Source organism: Podarcis muralis, chromosome 8, assembly GCF_964188315.1.
Source record: "Podarcis muralis chromosome 8, rPodMur119.hap1.1, whole genome shotgun sequence".
In the NCBI taxonomy this organism is placed as follows: domain Eukaryota; kingdom Metazoa; phylum Chordata; class Lepidosauria; order Squamata; family Lacertidae; genus Podarcis; species Podarcis muralis.
Genome location: NC_135662.1, coordinates 76,400,084 through 76,414,971, shown reverse-complemented (window position 1 = coordinate 76,414,971; position 14,888 = coordinate 76,400,084). Strand labels below are relative to the sequence as shown.

The 14,888-nt window shown below is 43.7% G+C and overlaps 1 protein-coding gene across 2 annotated transcripts in view; it reads right to left on the bottom strand.

Annotated features, from left to right (window-relative positions):
• MYO10 (myosin X) overlaps window positions 1-14,888 on the bottom strand; it is a 196,925-nt gene that overhangs the window by 29,888 nt on the left and 152,149 nt on the right. For both annotated transcript variants that reach the window (XM_028737963.2, XM_028737964.2), the window contains 7 exons: window positions 9,416-9,540; window positions 8,830-8,944; window positions 8,019-8,125; window positions 5,684-5,896; window positions 5,448-5,487; window positions 2,478-3,383; window positions 545-668 (listed from right to left, as the gene is read on the bottom strand). In XM_028737963.2, the coding sequence (XP_028593796.2) occupies window positions 545-668; window positions 2,478-3,383; window positions 5,448-5,487; window positions 5,684-5,896; window positions 8,019-8,125; window positions 8,830-8,944; window positions 9,416-9,540 (1,630 nt within the window). The remainder of the gene's footprint in view (window positions 1-544; window positions 669-2,477; window positions 3,384-5,447; window positions 5,488-5,683; window positions 5,897-8,018; window positions 8,126-8,829; window positions 8,945-9,415; window positions 9,541-14,888) is intronic.

The window sequence follows — 14,888 nt, the reverse complement described above, 5'->3', positions numbered from 1 at the left end:
TTCTAAATCCGACCTGTGGATGGCCCAGAAATCAGCGTGTTTTTACATGAGTAGAATGTGAGCTTTTATTTAAAATGCATCTCTGGGTTATTTGTGGGGCATAGGAATTCGTTCATCTTTTTTTCTTCAAAATATAGTCCGGTCCCCCACAAGGTCTGAGGGACAGTGGACTGGCCCCCTGCTGAAAAAGTTTGCTGATCCCTGGTATAGATCAAAATTCTTGGTCTTGAGGGGACTGTTTCAGAGGAAGAATTTGAAAAATGGACTGTTTAAGAGCAGCTATTTCTGCAGCTTTTACTTCTCTCTTATGGCACGTTCATGTATCCTGGTAAACTCTGCCAACAGTTTGTTGGCACCTCTGATCAACTTGATCAACGGCCTCTAACGATCTTCTTGGATTTGTTTACTCATTACTTGCCACTAATTTATCATAATTTCTGCTTTACATCACTCCGCAAATAAGTAGTGTGAATACACAGTATTTGAGAAAGAAGACCACCACATTTTGTTTGGCTATTTAAGTTACTCTGGGCTGTTTCTGTACCTTTCATGTACAAAAAGCTATGGAAGTAAGGGAGGCTGACGCAGCTGTAGACAGAATCCCTCCGATACGAAAGTTCATCATCGGTATCAAACCTCGAGTCAAAGTCTTCTTCGCTGTCTTCGAACTGGAAGATCAACATAAGGAGGGAAATTAACTGATAGCTGCAGATGTTTTCATCACATTCCAGCCTTATTCAGATGTTAAAAGTTCAGTGGTACATTCATATAAATGCAGGATCTCCTGATCTCCATGTTTGACCGATCCCTTCTCCCTGCAGTGAAGGAAGAGGAGGAAGGCCAAAGTCCCTTGCCCATTTCCCATAAGCAATCCCTAGAATTGGGGTATGGTGCATTTACAGATCCTTTGCTGTAAGCTTACTTCTCACCCCCCACCCTACTGAGAATATGGACGTTCCTAAAATAATATGTTCCGCTTGGCACAAATATTATTTCCCTTTGTCTCTTTCTACCAAGGCCATTTACCTTGCTTCCACAAAATAAATTGACCTGTTGGTCATCTGTTGTGTCATTCATGTCCACTAAAATTAATCCTGTGCTCGTTTTTTAACAGGCGACAAGTTCACTTTTAGTGTGACTGCAGCCTAGCTACCAAAAAAAAAGTCTTTTTCAGTGGACGGCCTGTATGGGTAGCAGCAGAAATGAACTTCTGAGTCACAGCAAAAGCAAATCAACCTCCAAAACCTAATGTTTTGACAAACAATAACTATTAAGAAGTGCTTCTTTTTTCAACCTCGACTCTTCACACACTTCCTTTTTTGCCTTTGGTGAAGGAATTCTTCCCTGTGGCTTCTCTTGTTGTGACATATACAATTCAGGAAATAATTTTATTCCTGTTGTGTTAGACTCCAGAGAGTTATCCCTGTGAGGTCTAAGGAGTGGTGTTTACACCACGCCGGAACAGCAGTCATTAAAGTAAGCACTGGGAAATCAGTATTTTTATGTTTTTATATTGCTGCTAACTAGAAATTGTACTCGGAATATAATAATGCTTAAAATAATGTCCTTACATTTGTGTACTTTGAAGAACCACAAGTGCCGAGTTGGTTGCCCCCACTTAGGAAAATAATTTGATGTAAAAATTATTTTATCAAGCTGTGACTACACTTTTAGATTGTCAGGTTGTATTTGTATCTTATGGACCACGCTGCCCTTCATCTTTTGATGAAGGGCAATATATAAATCTAATTAATAATAATGATAGTAGTAGTTAAGTGTAGTCCTTAATCAAGATTACTGTGGCACGATAACTTTTGACAATGTGACGGCTAAACCAGGAAATCTTGACATTATTCTTATTCCTCCAAAAGAGATGTACATTGGTACCTTGGTTTGCAAACAGTCTGGTTTGTGTATGTTTTGGATTACGAACACGTCAAACCCGGAAGTGCGTGTTCTGGTTTGCGAACTTTTTTTGGTTTACGAATAATTTTTTGGGGATTATAAACAATTTTTTTGGAGGCTCCATTGGCAAAAGCGTGCCTTGGGTTATGACCTGTTTTGGTTTACGAACAGACCTCCGGAACGGATTGTGGCCGTAAACCAAGGTAAAGGGACCCCTGACCATTAGGTCCAGTCGTGGCAGACTCTGGGGTTGCAGCGCTTATCTCGCTTTACTGGTCAAGGGAGCCGGTGTACAGCTTCCGTGTCATGACTAAGCCACTTCTGGCGAACCAGAGCAGCGCACGGAAACGCGGTTTACCTTCCCGCCAGAGTGGTATCGATTTATCTACTTGCACTTTGACGTGCTTTCAAACTGCTAGGTTGGCAGGAGCAGGGACCAAGCAACGGGAGCTCACCCCGTCGCGGGGACCTTCTGATCGGCAAGTCCTAGGCTCTGTGGTTTAACCCACAGCGCCACCCGCATGGGTTAACCAAGGTACCACTGTAATAATGGCAAAGAAAGCAATACTCACGGAAGACTGAGCACCCTCTGAACTAAACCTGTAGGCCCCAGAGCTGTTGTATGTCCCCACAGAACAGCGGTAATCGGGGGACCACTGGCTGCTATGAGAATTGGAAAAGGTGACACTGCTTCCGGAAGTGATAGCACCGTCTTCGTAGTCATCTTGGTCATAATCATAGTCCGCATCGGGAGTAATTAACTCCGTGGAATTCTGGGGCTTGCACGAGACGTTTTCCGGCATGCAGTATGTGGATTCACCGCTGGAGGAGTTGTGGAGACTGAGGGAGTCGTGGCCAGAAGGAACAAGCGTGCTGTTGTTGCCTGTGGCGGGACTTGCCGGCACCACCGTGTCGTTCATGTACGGATCTTCTTCCGAAGAGTCGTCGCTGGTCCTGATGCCGCTCGTCCTCTGGTCCGAGTGGCCGTGCTCGCTTGGGTTTGGCGAATCCTTGAAAGCGTCGTCATCCGCTTCAAAGCCCTCGTCGACCTCCTCCTCGGGGTACGGCTGGCTGAAGTTGAAACTGGGCTTTTCGCCGCCCGCGCTCCCGGTCAACTCGCCGAGCTCCGAGCAGAAACCGCTGCCCACAGAGAGAGTCCTCTCGATGTTTCGGACGCATTCGTCAATTTCGTCGAAGTTCAGGGACTCCAAGAACTCCTGCGCCGCACGGCAGGCCTCGTCCTCCAGCCGCTTCAGTTCCTCGTCCCGGAGCTGCTGCAGCCTCTGCAGCGACGCCTCAGTCAGCGACAGCTCCTGCTGCTCCTTCATGCGCTGCAAGTCTTCGATCTCTTTCTCCAGGCGAAGGATCTCTTCGACCTGCTTGTTTTCTTTTTGCTTCTCCAGCTCCCGCTTCAGTTCTTCTTCCTTCCGGGCTTTCTGAATGGCCGCCAGCTCCTGCCGCCGCTTCTCTTCCTCAGCCTGCATTTTGACACACAAGATTCCTTAATCTTTTTTCCTTTTCTTTCCACAGCAATATTTATTATTTTCCATACAAAAGCATAAGAAAAAAGAGAATAAACAATAACAAAAAATAAAATAAAAAAGAAGAATGTGAAACATAAAATACTTCAAATTTTCCACATATCACCACATAAACTAAGACTTGATTAGTTAATTAAGATCCATCTTCATAAACATATTACTTGACTTCCTCTAATCTCTTCCATCTGAACTTCCTTGTAATTAAATGTAGCAGTTTCCAATATCGTTATTTCATAAAACCGTATTACAGTCATAATCAAATTTCCGAACTTTTCTTATTGTTCATTTTCTTATTTATTTATTTAATCCTAATTTAATCCTAGGCCTGATTAGTTCTTTCGAGTGGTTACATATCTTTAATATTACAGTATTTATTCAAATGGTTTTTAAATTTCTTCCAGTCTTCTTTGTGTTCCTCTTCTTTCTGGTCGCGGATTCTCCCGGTGAGATCAGCCAGCTCCATAAACTCCATCATCTACATCTGCCAACAAGATTCCTTAATCTTTGCCTTGCTAAGCAACTGCAATTCTGCCACATTTTTCCACACGTTGAAGAACTCATCTCCCCCTTTTGCACAAGACACAGTCTATTTGATTACACTGCGCTGCGTACAGCAAAAACATGACCAAAGCTGGGAGTGTGAGGTGTGGAGGGACATATTTTAAGGCACACAAGGCTGTTGCTGAAAACAGTAGTTCCCTGTGGGGGTCCTCTTTTCATCACCTCTTCTGGAGGTGATGAAATACCAAACAATGGTGAGGTTCTAAGTGCACGTCTGCAACGCTGTGTGTCATATTGTGGCTCAGCCTTCTTGGCTTTCCTTCTCCAAACACAAGAGATGCAGGATGCGGAGCCATAGCGTCCAGCATTGGGACAAGAGGAAGTCACACTGGAGTTCCAAGAGGGGGCAGATAAAAGTACGTGGAATTGTGACAGATGCTCATATGGTATAAGAAGAGGCAGAATTGGGTATACAGTGGTGCCTCGCAAGACGAAAAGAATCCGTTCCGCGATTCTCTTCGTCTTGCGGTTTTTTCGTCTTGCGAAGCAAGCCCATTAGCGGCTTAGCGGATTAGCACTATTAGCGTCTTAGCGGATCAGCTGCTAAGCGGCTTAGTGGATCAGCTGCTAAGCGGCTTAGCAATCAGCTGTTAAGCGGCTTAGCGGATCAGCTGATAAGCTGCTTAGCGGCTTGGGAAAAAGGGGGGGGGGGAGGAAAAAAACCCTGCAGGAACTCGCAAGACATTTTCGTCTTGCGAAGCAAGCCCATAGGAAATTCGTTTTGCGAAGCACCTCCAAAACGGAAAACCCTTTAGTCTAGCAGGTTTTCCGACTTGCGAGGCATTCGTCTTGCGGGGCACCACTGTATTGTGTTCCAAGAGTTGATACTCCCAAATGCTTATTACAGACCTATGGAACTGTTGGGGACTCTTGCCTAAATTCAAGAAATAAATCGTACTTTATTCCTGATGGTTCCTGGGCATCCTTTGTGCCAAGGTGAAGTGGAAACATAGCTGTCAACTTTTCCCTTTTTAAAAGGGAAATTCCCTTATTCCGAATAGGATTCCTCGAAAGAAAAGGGAAAAGTTGACAGCTATGAGTGGAAATTGAGAAAATAACACCCAGGTCCATGGTAAATATTACTGGGTCTTCGATTGTGAGCCTCCAGGGAGAGGACTATAAAATGTTACAAGCCACAATCAGCCCATAGGTTAGGGTGGGATAATAAATAAAATGAGATAAACAGTATCAGCATATGGAGCAAATTATAGAACGTTTTATGGAAGAGGAGAAATAAACATGGACTGCTAATTTTGTTAGTCCCATGTTTCCTGTAACATGTAAATCCCTCCTTAAAAATCTTGCTTCAGGAAAAAGAAAAGAAAAGCACAATGCAGAAATTGGACAGAAACAACTTTATCAAGTCCTCTCACCATGTTCCGCTTCCCACAATAAGAGCTACTCAAACACAAAAGAGAATAGGACATCATTTACACTTACCTGCCGAGCAAGACGTTCTGCTTCCTGCTTTTGTCGCTTTCTAAATAAGAAAATATCAGAAAGGAATCAAAACCAAGACATCCTTACACAGCGATCCAGTTTTTCAAGATGTGATTTCTGAAACCAATATGCTTGGTTGGCAGTAACTTGCACAAAATTACCAAGGTTGCTGTAGCTAATTTGCAGCAAAGCTAAGTTGCTTACCAGATATTGTCAAGTAACAACGTATTCCATACCTTTCCTCCTCTTCCTTTCTCTTTTTTTCTTCCTCTTGCTGTCGTTTCGCCTCCAGCAACCCTTTGTAAACACGACGGGCAATCTGGCCTCGTAGCTGCTTCTGGAAAGTGATGGCCGCTTTCTTTAGCAGTAAATACTTCCTTCTTAAGTAGAAAGCTCTGTAGTTCTTCTGTATGATAACTACACAGTAAAGGACTTTTCTGTAGTGCTTCCTGAAATGAAACAGAGACACACATCTATATGAAGAGAAGGCGTGATGAACCAGCAACGGGAACCATTAATACCAAGGGGATAAATTAAAACTTCTAGGCAGCAAAGACAGTAATATTAATTCCACTCTCATGAACATTCTTTACTTGTGCTTCATGATACTATTTCACTAGAATGACTAAACTCCAACTGTAGAGTAAGAAGAGATGCATCCTAGTTAAGGAAGCATTTTTATGCTACTGTCTAATAGCATCTATTTGTAATCCATCAATCTTATTTCATGTGTTTTCACCCTGACATTAAAGAAAGTTGTATATCGGAGGGTAGCTTTTGTCCATAAGAAAGGTATTTTTGCTCTTTTAACAGATACGCCATTCAGGTCTAATATACACATGAAAAGAAATGACCTCATTGCCCAAACAACTATTGAACGCCCCTCTATTGACTCGGTTGGGGGGGGGGAGTAAACAGATGGGCTCTAGGACTCAGACTCTAGTACATAATGCATGGCGGTAAGTAAGCAAATAAAACGTTATAACTCAGTCACCTAGTTCTATTGTTCTTTTGTGACTTGGAGGAAAAAATCAAACTAAATGGCTTGGTCTGTTGGGTTTCCCCCCCTGTCCTTCTGCCACTGCAAATACACCAAGGCTACAAATCTCTTTTCTTTAAATAGTGCAAATAAAAACGTTTGGAACACACCCAAATAAGTGATTTGCACAACCGAAAGCAAATCTTCAAATAGTGCAGCTTGGGACCATCAACACTTTGGGTCTACACTACACAGAGAATGCTTGAATGTGGTGCCCCATGATGGTTGCTCTCCAACAGCTGTGCAACATACGGACACTAACTTCTCTTCTGTGTCATGTGGATCATTTCTTATGTCTGTATAACGTAAGAGATGTACCTGCAGAAGTACGTCACAGTTCCTACATACAATTGCATGGGGTACACTAACGTCCAGAGACCAGTTAGCGTGAAAATTCTATATAGTTTCTTTTTTTTAACACAAATATTTATTATTAAAATAATTCAACATTAATACATACATATTACGAATATACAAACATACATTTCATACAATCCTTTAAAATATTCATACATACCCACACTCAATCCCACAGATACTTCCTTTCACATCACCATCCCTCACCCCACCCTTGTGTTAGACTTCCAATCTACTCAATTGCAATTTCTTTCCACTTCTATTACTTTCTTTCACACACTTTAAAACCAATTTTCTACTTCCTTTTCTGTTACACATTGTTATCCATCTTATTTAGTATTTCAGTATTTATAACGGAACTTGTTTATTCTAATAGGAGTTCTGATTTTTCAATATGATTTTGCAAGTATCCTTTAAACACCTTCCAGTCCTTGTCTATCTTCTCTGTTGAGATCCTTCCAATTTCCTCCATTGTTTTGGATATATTGTAATACTCCAATAATTTGTTAAGCCACTCTGTTTTTGTCAATATAATATCACTTTTCCAATTTTTCGCAATCAATAGCCTTGCTTTAGCCGAAAATTCTATATAGTTTCAAGTTGTCTCAGACTCCACATGATAAAGATAACGTGTAAGCTACCCCTCAGAAAAACAGAAAATGTTTCCAAGTTTTAAGAAAGGAACATATACCACATACTTTTGTTACTTCTCTGCATATAATGAATGCAGTACCCTGGAAATCCCTGAGTGTGACAGTGAAGGCCCTTGTTGCTAAACACAACGTTAGTTTTTGCGGCAGGGAGACAGACGGACAGGAAAAAAGCTGGAAGTCTAAAGATGTCATCCCAAAGAAGGGGAATCCTGAGCAGTTTTACCAATTAAAATCCATGCCTAATACACAAAGCAGGAAGGGGCTGTAGCTTCCAACACAGTTGCGTGCATGAGACTCTAACTCAATAGTCTGTTAATCTTATGCAGTGCTATTTGTCTAGAAAAAGAGGTGCCGGAACTGAGTTCCAGCAAGTTCTGGCTGGGGAAAAAAGCCCTGATCTTCTGTCCTGGCTACCAAGGTTGGGAAAGTCTGAGATCTCAAGCAGAGACCTGTTAGTCCTTGTACACATAGTTAGAAGTTCTACTGGTCTGCTGCAGTAGAAGGCAGTTCCTTGTTACATACCGTGCCACATAGCCCAAGACATGCGCTCGGATGACCATGGCTGCTTTGCCAACCTCTATCTCCCGTTGCTTCTCCAGCTTGTGTTCCAAAGATTCACGGAGAAACACCTTTAAGAAAAGAGCAACAACATACACATTGAGGGTGTCTTCGTAATATGATGCAAAAACTTATTCTGCGTCATTTTGAGGGTCTGGGAGGAAAGTGGGCAAAAGCTGTTCCCAGGCAATCAATATCAGCCTTCAAGATGGATCCATTTTTCTATTTCTTAGAGAGGGGGAGGCTTGCAGTATTAGGGACGTCCTACTCCCCCAAACACACGAGTCAAAGGCGACTATGGGGTTGCGGCACTCCTCTCGCTTTCAGGCCGAGGAAGCCAGCGTTTGTCCACAGAAAGCTTTCGGGGTCACGTGGCCAGCATGGCTAAACCACTTCTGGTGCAACGGGACACTGCAACAGAAACCAGAGCGCCGTTTACCTTCCCGCCGCAGTGGTACCTATTTATCTGCTTGCACTGGCGTGCTTTCGAACTGCTAGGTTGGCAGGAGCTGGGACAGAGCAACAGGAGCTCACCCCATCGCGGGGATTCAAACTGCCTACCTTCCGAGGCCCAAGAGGCTCAGTGGTTTATACCACAATTTGGTTTGTGGGTGGGGAGTCATGCTGTTAGCTAATATAGGTGCAAATATACCAAGTTTCACTGGCTTAGGAACTGAGGCAAAGTCACCTGGCAAGGTCTAGCTTCTGTTGTATGTTAATCCACAATAACAACACAGCTATCTAGTTTTGCCTTAGGAATTCTTGTCTCTTTTACCTTAGATTTCCCAAGCTGCCATTCAGTGCTTGTGCTATCATACAACTGAAGGAAGGCAGCACACTTTCCTTTTAAATCTTCAGGGAGAGTCAAATTTCTCATCAGGACTTTGTATCTGGGGGAACAAAAAAACCAAGGTGATTTTCCCTTTTAAAAAAAAAATGCTTCACTTGAACTACACACCTCATCTAAAATGCTTAACACCCAAACAAACAAAAGGTAAAGGGACCCCTGACCATTAGGTCCAGGCGTGGCCGACTCTGGGGTTGTGGCGCTCATCTCGCTTTATTGGCTGAGGGAGTCGGCGCACAGCTTCCGGGTCATGGGGCCAGCATGACTAAGCCGCTTCTGGCGAACCAGAGCAGTGCACAGAAACGCCGTTTACCTTCCCGCCGGAGCGGTACCTATTTATCTACTTGCACTTTGACGTGCTTTCGAACTGCTAGGTTGGCAGGAGCAGGGACCGAGCAACGGGAGCTCACCCCGTCACGGGAATTCGAACCGCCGACCTTCTGATCAGGAAGTCCTAGGCTCTGTGGTTTAACCCACAGTGCCACCCGCGTCCCTAAACAAAAGGTAGGCTTACCTTTTATGAAAATCCGGAAACGGCCTCCGCACTGGAAAACCAGCCCTTCGTATCCGCACAGTCTCAAGCATTCCAGAGTATCGCAGCTGGTTCAACACCACGTTCTGATCAAACTGGTCGGGCATCTGAAAAAGCAAAACAAAAAACCAGTCAGTGACATTTGATAAATAACAGATAAAGGTGACTTTATAAGCAATGTTCAAAATTAGCCAGCTGCCAGGCATGTATTGCGACTGGCATGGGTCTACGTGGAGCTCTCTGGATGGCAAGTTGGCGACTAGGGAAAGCAACTTGTCACCTGGAGAAGGAGGATCTGAGATACAGTGGTACCTACGGACTTAATTCGTTCCGGAGATCCGTTCTTAACCCGAAACCGTCCTTAACTTGCGCTTTTGCTAATGGAGCCTCCCACTGCTAGTGTGCGTTTTCCATTCTCATCCTGCGGCAAAATTTGTAGCCCGAGTTACTACTTCTGGGTTAGCAGAGTTTGTAACCGAAAGCGTTTGTAACCTGAGGTGTTTGTAACCGGGGGTACCATTGTATTTTCCTTGAAGTTTTGGGTTTTTTTCATTCTGGATTGTTTTATTTGATGTTTCAATGTGTTGTAAACTGCTTTGAGATTTGTTCTTTAAAATGTGGAATGGAATAACAGCTGGAGCAGCAGCAGCAACAACAACACCACAATTGCAACAACAACAACACAATTGCAATACCAAACCGAAAAACCCTGGCGCCTAATGTCATTGTGGCATCCATACCGTAGGTGCCATTTGGTGATTAGTTTATATACCTGAATTTCCAACACTGGTTACAAGTATGAGACTTCGGATGTGGAGACAAATGCCTAAATTCAAAAGATGCATACCCCTTGTCTAATGTGGATTCACACATGTAAATGCTGTTTAAAATCTCAACCACAGGGAAAATAAGGCAGTTCCAGCCTCTGAGACCTTTAAAGGGAGAACACAGACCAGCCTTTTACACTTTGCACACTTCAGGCACCATGAGAAAACGGTAAAATTTGTGCTCTGGTATCTGTACGCAAATACAAAATGTAAAATGACATCAGTTTTAAGGACTATTAAGTTCCCCTCCTCTTCAGAATGGGGCTCTGAGCTTGATTTTTTATTTTTTAATGCCTTTACTTTTGTGCCTGAGATACAGAAATTGAGAAGGGTTTTGGGGAGGCAAGGAGACAGGTGGTTAAGAAAGATGTGTGTTAGGCTGTTGTTAAAGGCGCAGCAACAGGGCCAATTAAGAGAAGGTAGCAACCCGGCCTCCAAAGGCAGTAAACCAAAGGAACAATTACAGAGGTAATCCCCCAGCCCCCCATTTAGAGATTTAGTCCCTACTTAATCCGATCAGCAATCCCATCTCACTCCCCTTCATTGCTATTTAGCAATTCCAAACTGTTGACAGTAATGGCAGAGTATAAAAGAGCTTTGGCAATGATACAATATAATAGCATCTCTAAAGGAACTGCTGCGAGCCTTTGGGGAAAATTAAATGCCTTGATTTGTATTCCCAAGAGGTAATCAAATCTCGCTTGCGAGTCAAATGCCACTGACACAAAATATGGGCTTAATTCCTTCAGGAACGGCTGAGAATTAGCTTATTTATACAAAAAAAAAAAGCTCCTTTAAAAAGGGGGGTGGGGTATTCAGGGTGCAATGAAGTGCGTTCTACAGACAGCCCCTCGGACAGAAAATTGATTTAAGAATGCAAAGTCAGGAGACAAATCATGTTAAATATTCCAACTAAAAAGGGGGGGGGCATTTAAAAAAAAGGACACTAATGTAACATGTAATTTTTTTTAGTCGTGGGTTTTTCTTGCTGTCTTTCTTTTCGGTAAACACGTTTACTGTCTACTATCAATTTCAGAGAACTATAGCTTAAAAAGGCATAGTAAATGATTTCTTATATTTACGATTAAACCTGGCAAGGCTATTGAAAAGTATTTTGTGGGGTATACATGACTTCACATGGCAGTGAGTCAGTAAGTGAGCACACTTCAAGTTTCCACTATAAAAATCATGTGGAACTCCAATGTTGAGCTTCATGTGATTAATTGATACCGTGGAAGCTGTTCTCGTAGTTAAACGAAGTTACTCATGCGTTCTGCCTTACGAAAACATTCACGTTCAATAATAAGTTACATTTTCAACATGCAATCAAAGATGTCTATGATCAGGATGAGGAAACGTGCTCAAAATACTTTACGGAACAAGGGGATGTTTCAATACACTGGGTGGGAAAGTCACTTCTCCCTAATAATTATGCTTCCCGGCAACCAACTTGATTCACGTAAAACCTTTTCAAAGAATACATTTCATATAAAGCGCAGATAAAGTTTTCCTAATCGCAGGTTCCAATTCCCTATGACCTGAAATAAATGTCAGGATTGTACAACGCATGAGCGGAGCAGATCTGAACCCGACAATATCAAAGTCATGCCAGCCCACTAGGGAGACAAACTATGCTTGTTTTCTATTCATCGAAACACTTATATTCGGAGATGAAACAAAACAGCCAGTTTACATCACTCGAGTCTTAACTTTCAAACACCTCTCTCTGCAACAGCAACGAATTTTGGAGCTGAGAGAAAAATCTCCTTTGCTTCCCACAAGTCCCTTTCCCGTGGAAATACTTTGCTGCGTCCGTTCTTGCAAGCTGAGAACCGAAGAACTCGACTCATAACAGTGGTGTCATAAAGCTCAGTTATCAACTCACCATTTTAGCGGCATCGCGAGAGCAACTCCCTCTTCTTTAGCAAGGAGGCCAAAATTCATACGGAAAGGAACCTCCGTGCTGACCTTTTCCAGTGCACACTGAACAATGATGAAGACTATTCCTGGTGCTTTAAAAAGTGCTCAGTCGCCATGGCAACCCCTCCCTTTCTGAGGATAATTAGCCCTGGTGTGGCTTTGGCTTCTGATGGGGTGGGGGCTGCACAGAAAAGGATGCAAATGAGAGAGACACAAGAGCAACAGCTTCTTGGGCTCTGTGCTGCAGAGATGGGTTAAGAGGAAAGGAGCTGCTTAGTAACAAGCCCATAGCCCAGGGGCAGTGGCTAAAACATGGTCCTTAAAAATGGGGAAACTGCTAGGAAGTGGAAGGGGCAAGCAGAATAGAAAATGGAAGAATGGTATAAAGAGGTGTGGGATATAGCTATTAATGATAACTTAACACGTGCCATTAAGGCAAGGCGGGAAATACGCAGAAATGATTTTGAGGAGATCGCAAGGTGTTTGTTGAATTTGTACTGTTAAAACGGGAAGGGGTCAAACCATCGCAAGAGGTGTTGCAATTTTGGGAGGTTGGATGGTTACGATGGAATGGTCTCGGGGGTGTGCGTGCACAATTCTATTCTTATTTATTTATGATTATTTCAAAAATATTAAATAATAAAGGGAAACTGAAAGAGAGTGATTATCATAATTAAACTGCAAGAGCTAACTAATCTAAGGTTACCAGACGTCCCCATTTCCCAGGGACAGTCCCTGGATTTACAAATCAGTCCCCTGACAAAATCCTATCATTCCTATTGAAATTGAAAAGTGTCCCCAGATTCATTGAAAAAAATCTGGTAACCTTAAACTAATCACGTTCTTCAGACATCTCTCGGAACCTGACCACTACCAAGGGGAACAAGACTGAAAGATAGAACTATCTGACGCTTACCTTGTGTTTTTTTCCTATTGGTGTGTCTCCGAGTTGTGGCTCTCAAGGACAGGACTCCCTCCCCCTTAAAACCCACTTCTTCTGCCTGGGGGTTTAATTTACAAGCCAACTGTAGGTGGCAAGCAGTTGCAACGCAATGGAAACTGGGGGTCTGATTATTCATTACTGATGTGGGTTCTTCTCCAAGTCAGACTGGCTTGCAAGTTGCTGTGTGTGTGTGTGTGTGTGTGTGTGTGTGTGTGTGTGTAGGGGGGGGTTGCCTTCCATCACTGCGTAATGACTCCGCCTCCTTGCTTGAGTAATCTGCAGCTCTTTGCTTACACGACATTTTCTTCACCATGCCCCAGCTACGAACACATGTGATTTGGGTAGCTTGAAGCAGAGGTGGGCAATCATCAGGCTCTACTTTGTTGTCATGTTTTTTGCTAAAACCCTGAGGTCTACCAACCAGAGCCAATGCAAAATTGCGACTCAGGTCTGCGGATATGCACAAAGAGTTAAGGAACGGGGTGCCTCTGAGCACATGGCTCTGTTTGGGGATTTGTGAGCGGTACAGTGAGAGCCAGTGTGGTGTAGTGGTTAAGAGACTTGTAATCTGGTGAACCGGGTTCGCGTCTCTGCTCCCCCACATGCAGCTGCTGGGTGACCTTGGGCCAGTCACACTTCTTTGAAGTCTCTCAGCCCCACTCACCTCACAGAGTGTTTGTTGTGGGGGAGGAAGGGAAAGGAGATTGTTAGCCGCTTTGAGACTCCCTAGGGTAGTGATAAAGCGGGATATCAAATCCAAACTCCTCCTCCTCCTCCTACAGAGCCAAACTCACAAATTTGATATAAAAATCTACTCCTTGTTTCCTCTCCCTGAGCATTCCCCATTATCAACGTAATTTTTTGAGGGTGTTTGTGTGTTAGTTTTTGCTAATGTTAGACAACTGGGAGTCAGAACCCCTTATTGATTACCCCAAAAGCCATCAGCAGGCAGTAAGTTCTGCCTACCCCTGGGGTGAATTATTCTGAGGTGGATGGTCCTGGCTTGTGGCTAGACAATGACCTACACAGTATTTTGGTACTTTCAAAGTCTGTATGTCAGGTGTTCTGTAGTGACTAATCAGGAAATCCCTGGTTCCAATCTATCCGAGACACTCTCAGCCTCAGTCCTCCTATGATTATCACGGGGGGGGGGGGGGACCCCCAACGGCTGTTGGCACCTCCAAAGATTTTTCCATCACTAATTTATATCCTGCCTTCTCATGTGGTCAAAGAAAAGCAAACAACAACAAAACACTGTTTCCATTAAAATGATCAAAATAACAAAGGGACATAAAACAGCAGCTTTCAAATAAACTCCCAAGCACTATCTTGCAGAGTTATGTTTTTCAGCTTCTTCTAAACAACAGATATGGGTTTTGCTGAAAATTCTTTGCTGGAAGCCTATTCCACGGCTCTATTCCTTGCTTAGATCATCCTGTTATACTGTGGTGATCTGGGTTATCTCATCCTGCCTTGCCTGCCGCTGAGGCCCTGGCCTTCCCACTGCATCCTGGACCCCCTCGCTGAATGGTTGCCCGGCCAGCATTGAGGGGATTTGCCCCCCAAGGGCTGCAATGGTTATCTGGCTCCTTCCGCCTCCCTGCCCCGCTCCTGCTCGACGCCCACCCAGTGGCATTGGCGGCAAGGACTGGGCTGGCACAGTCGGTTCTGTTCACCCTCTGTACTCCGCGCACGGCTTATCCTGGGCACCAGCAAATGGCGCAACGCTGCTGGGGATGATGTATCCTGGTGCAGAGCACTTGAT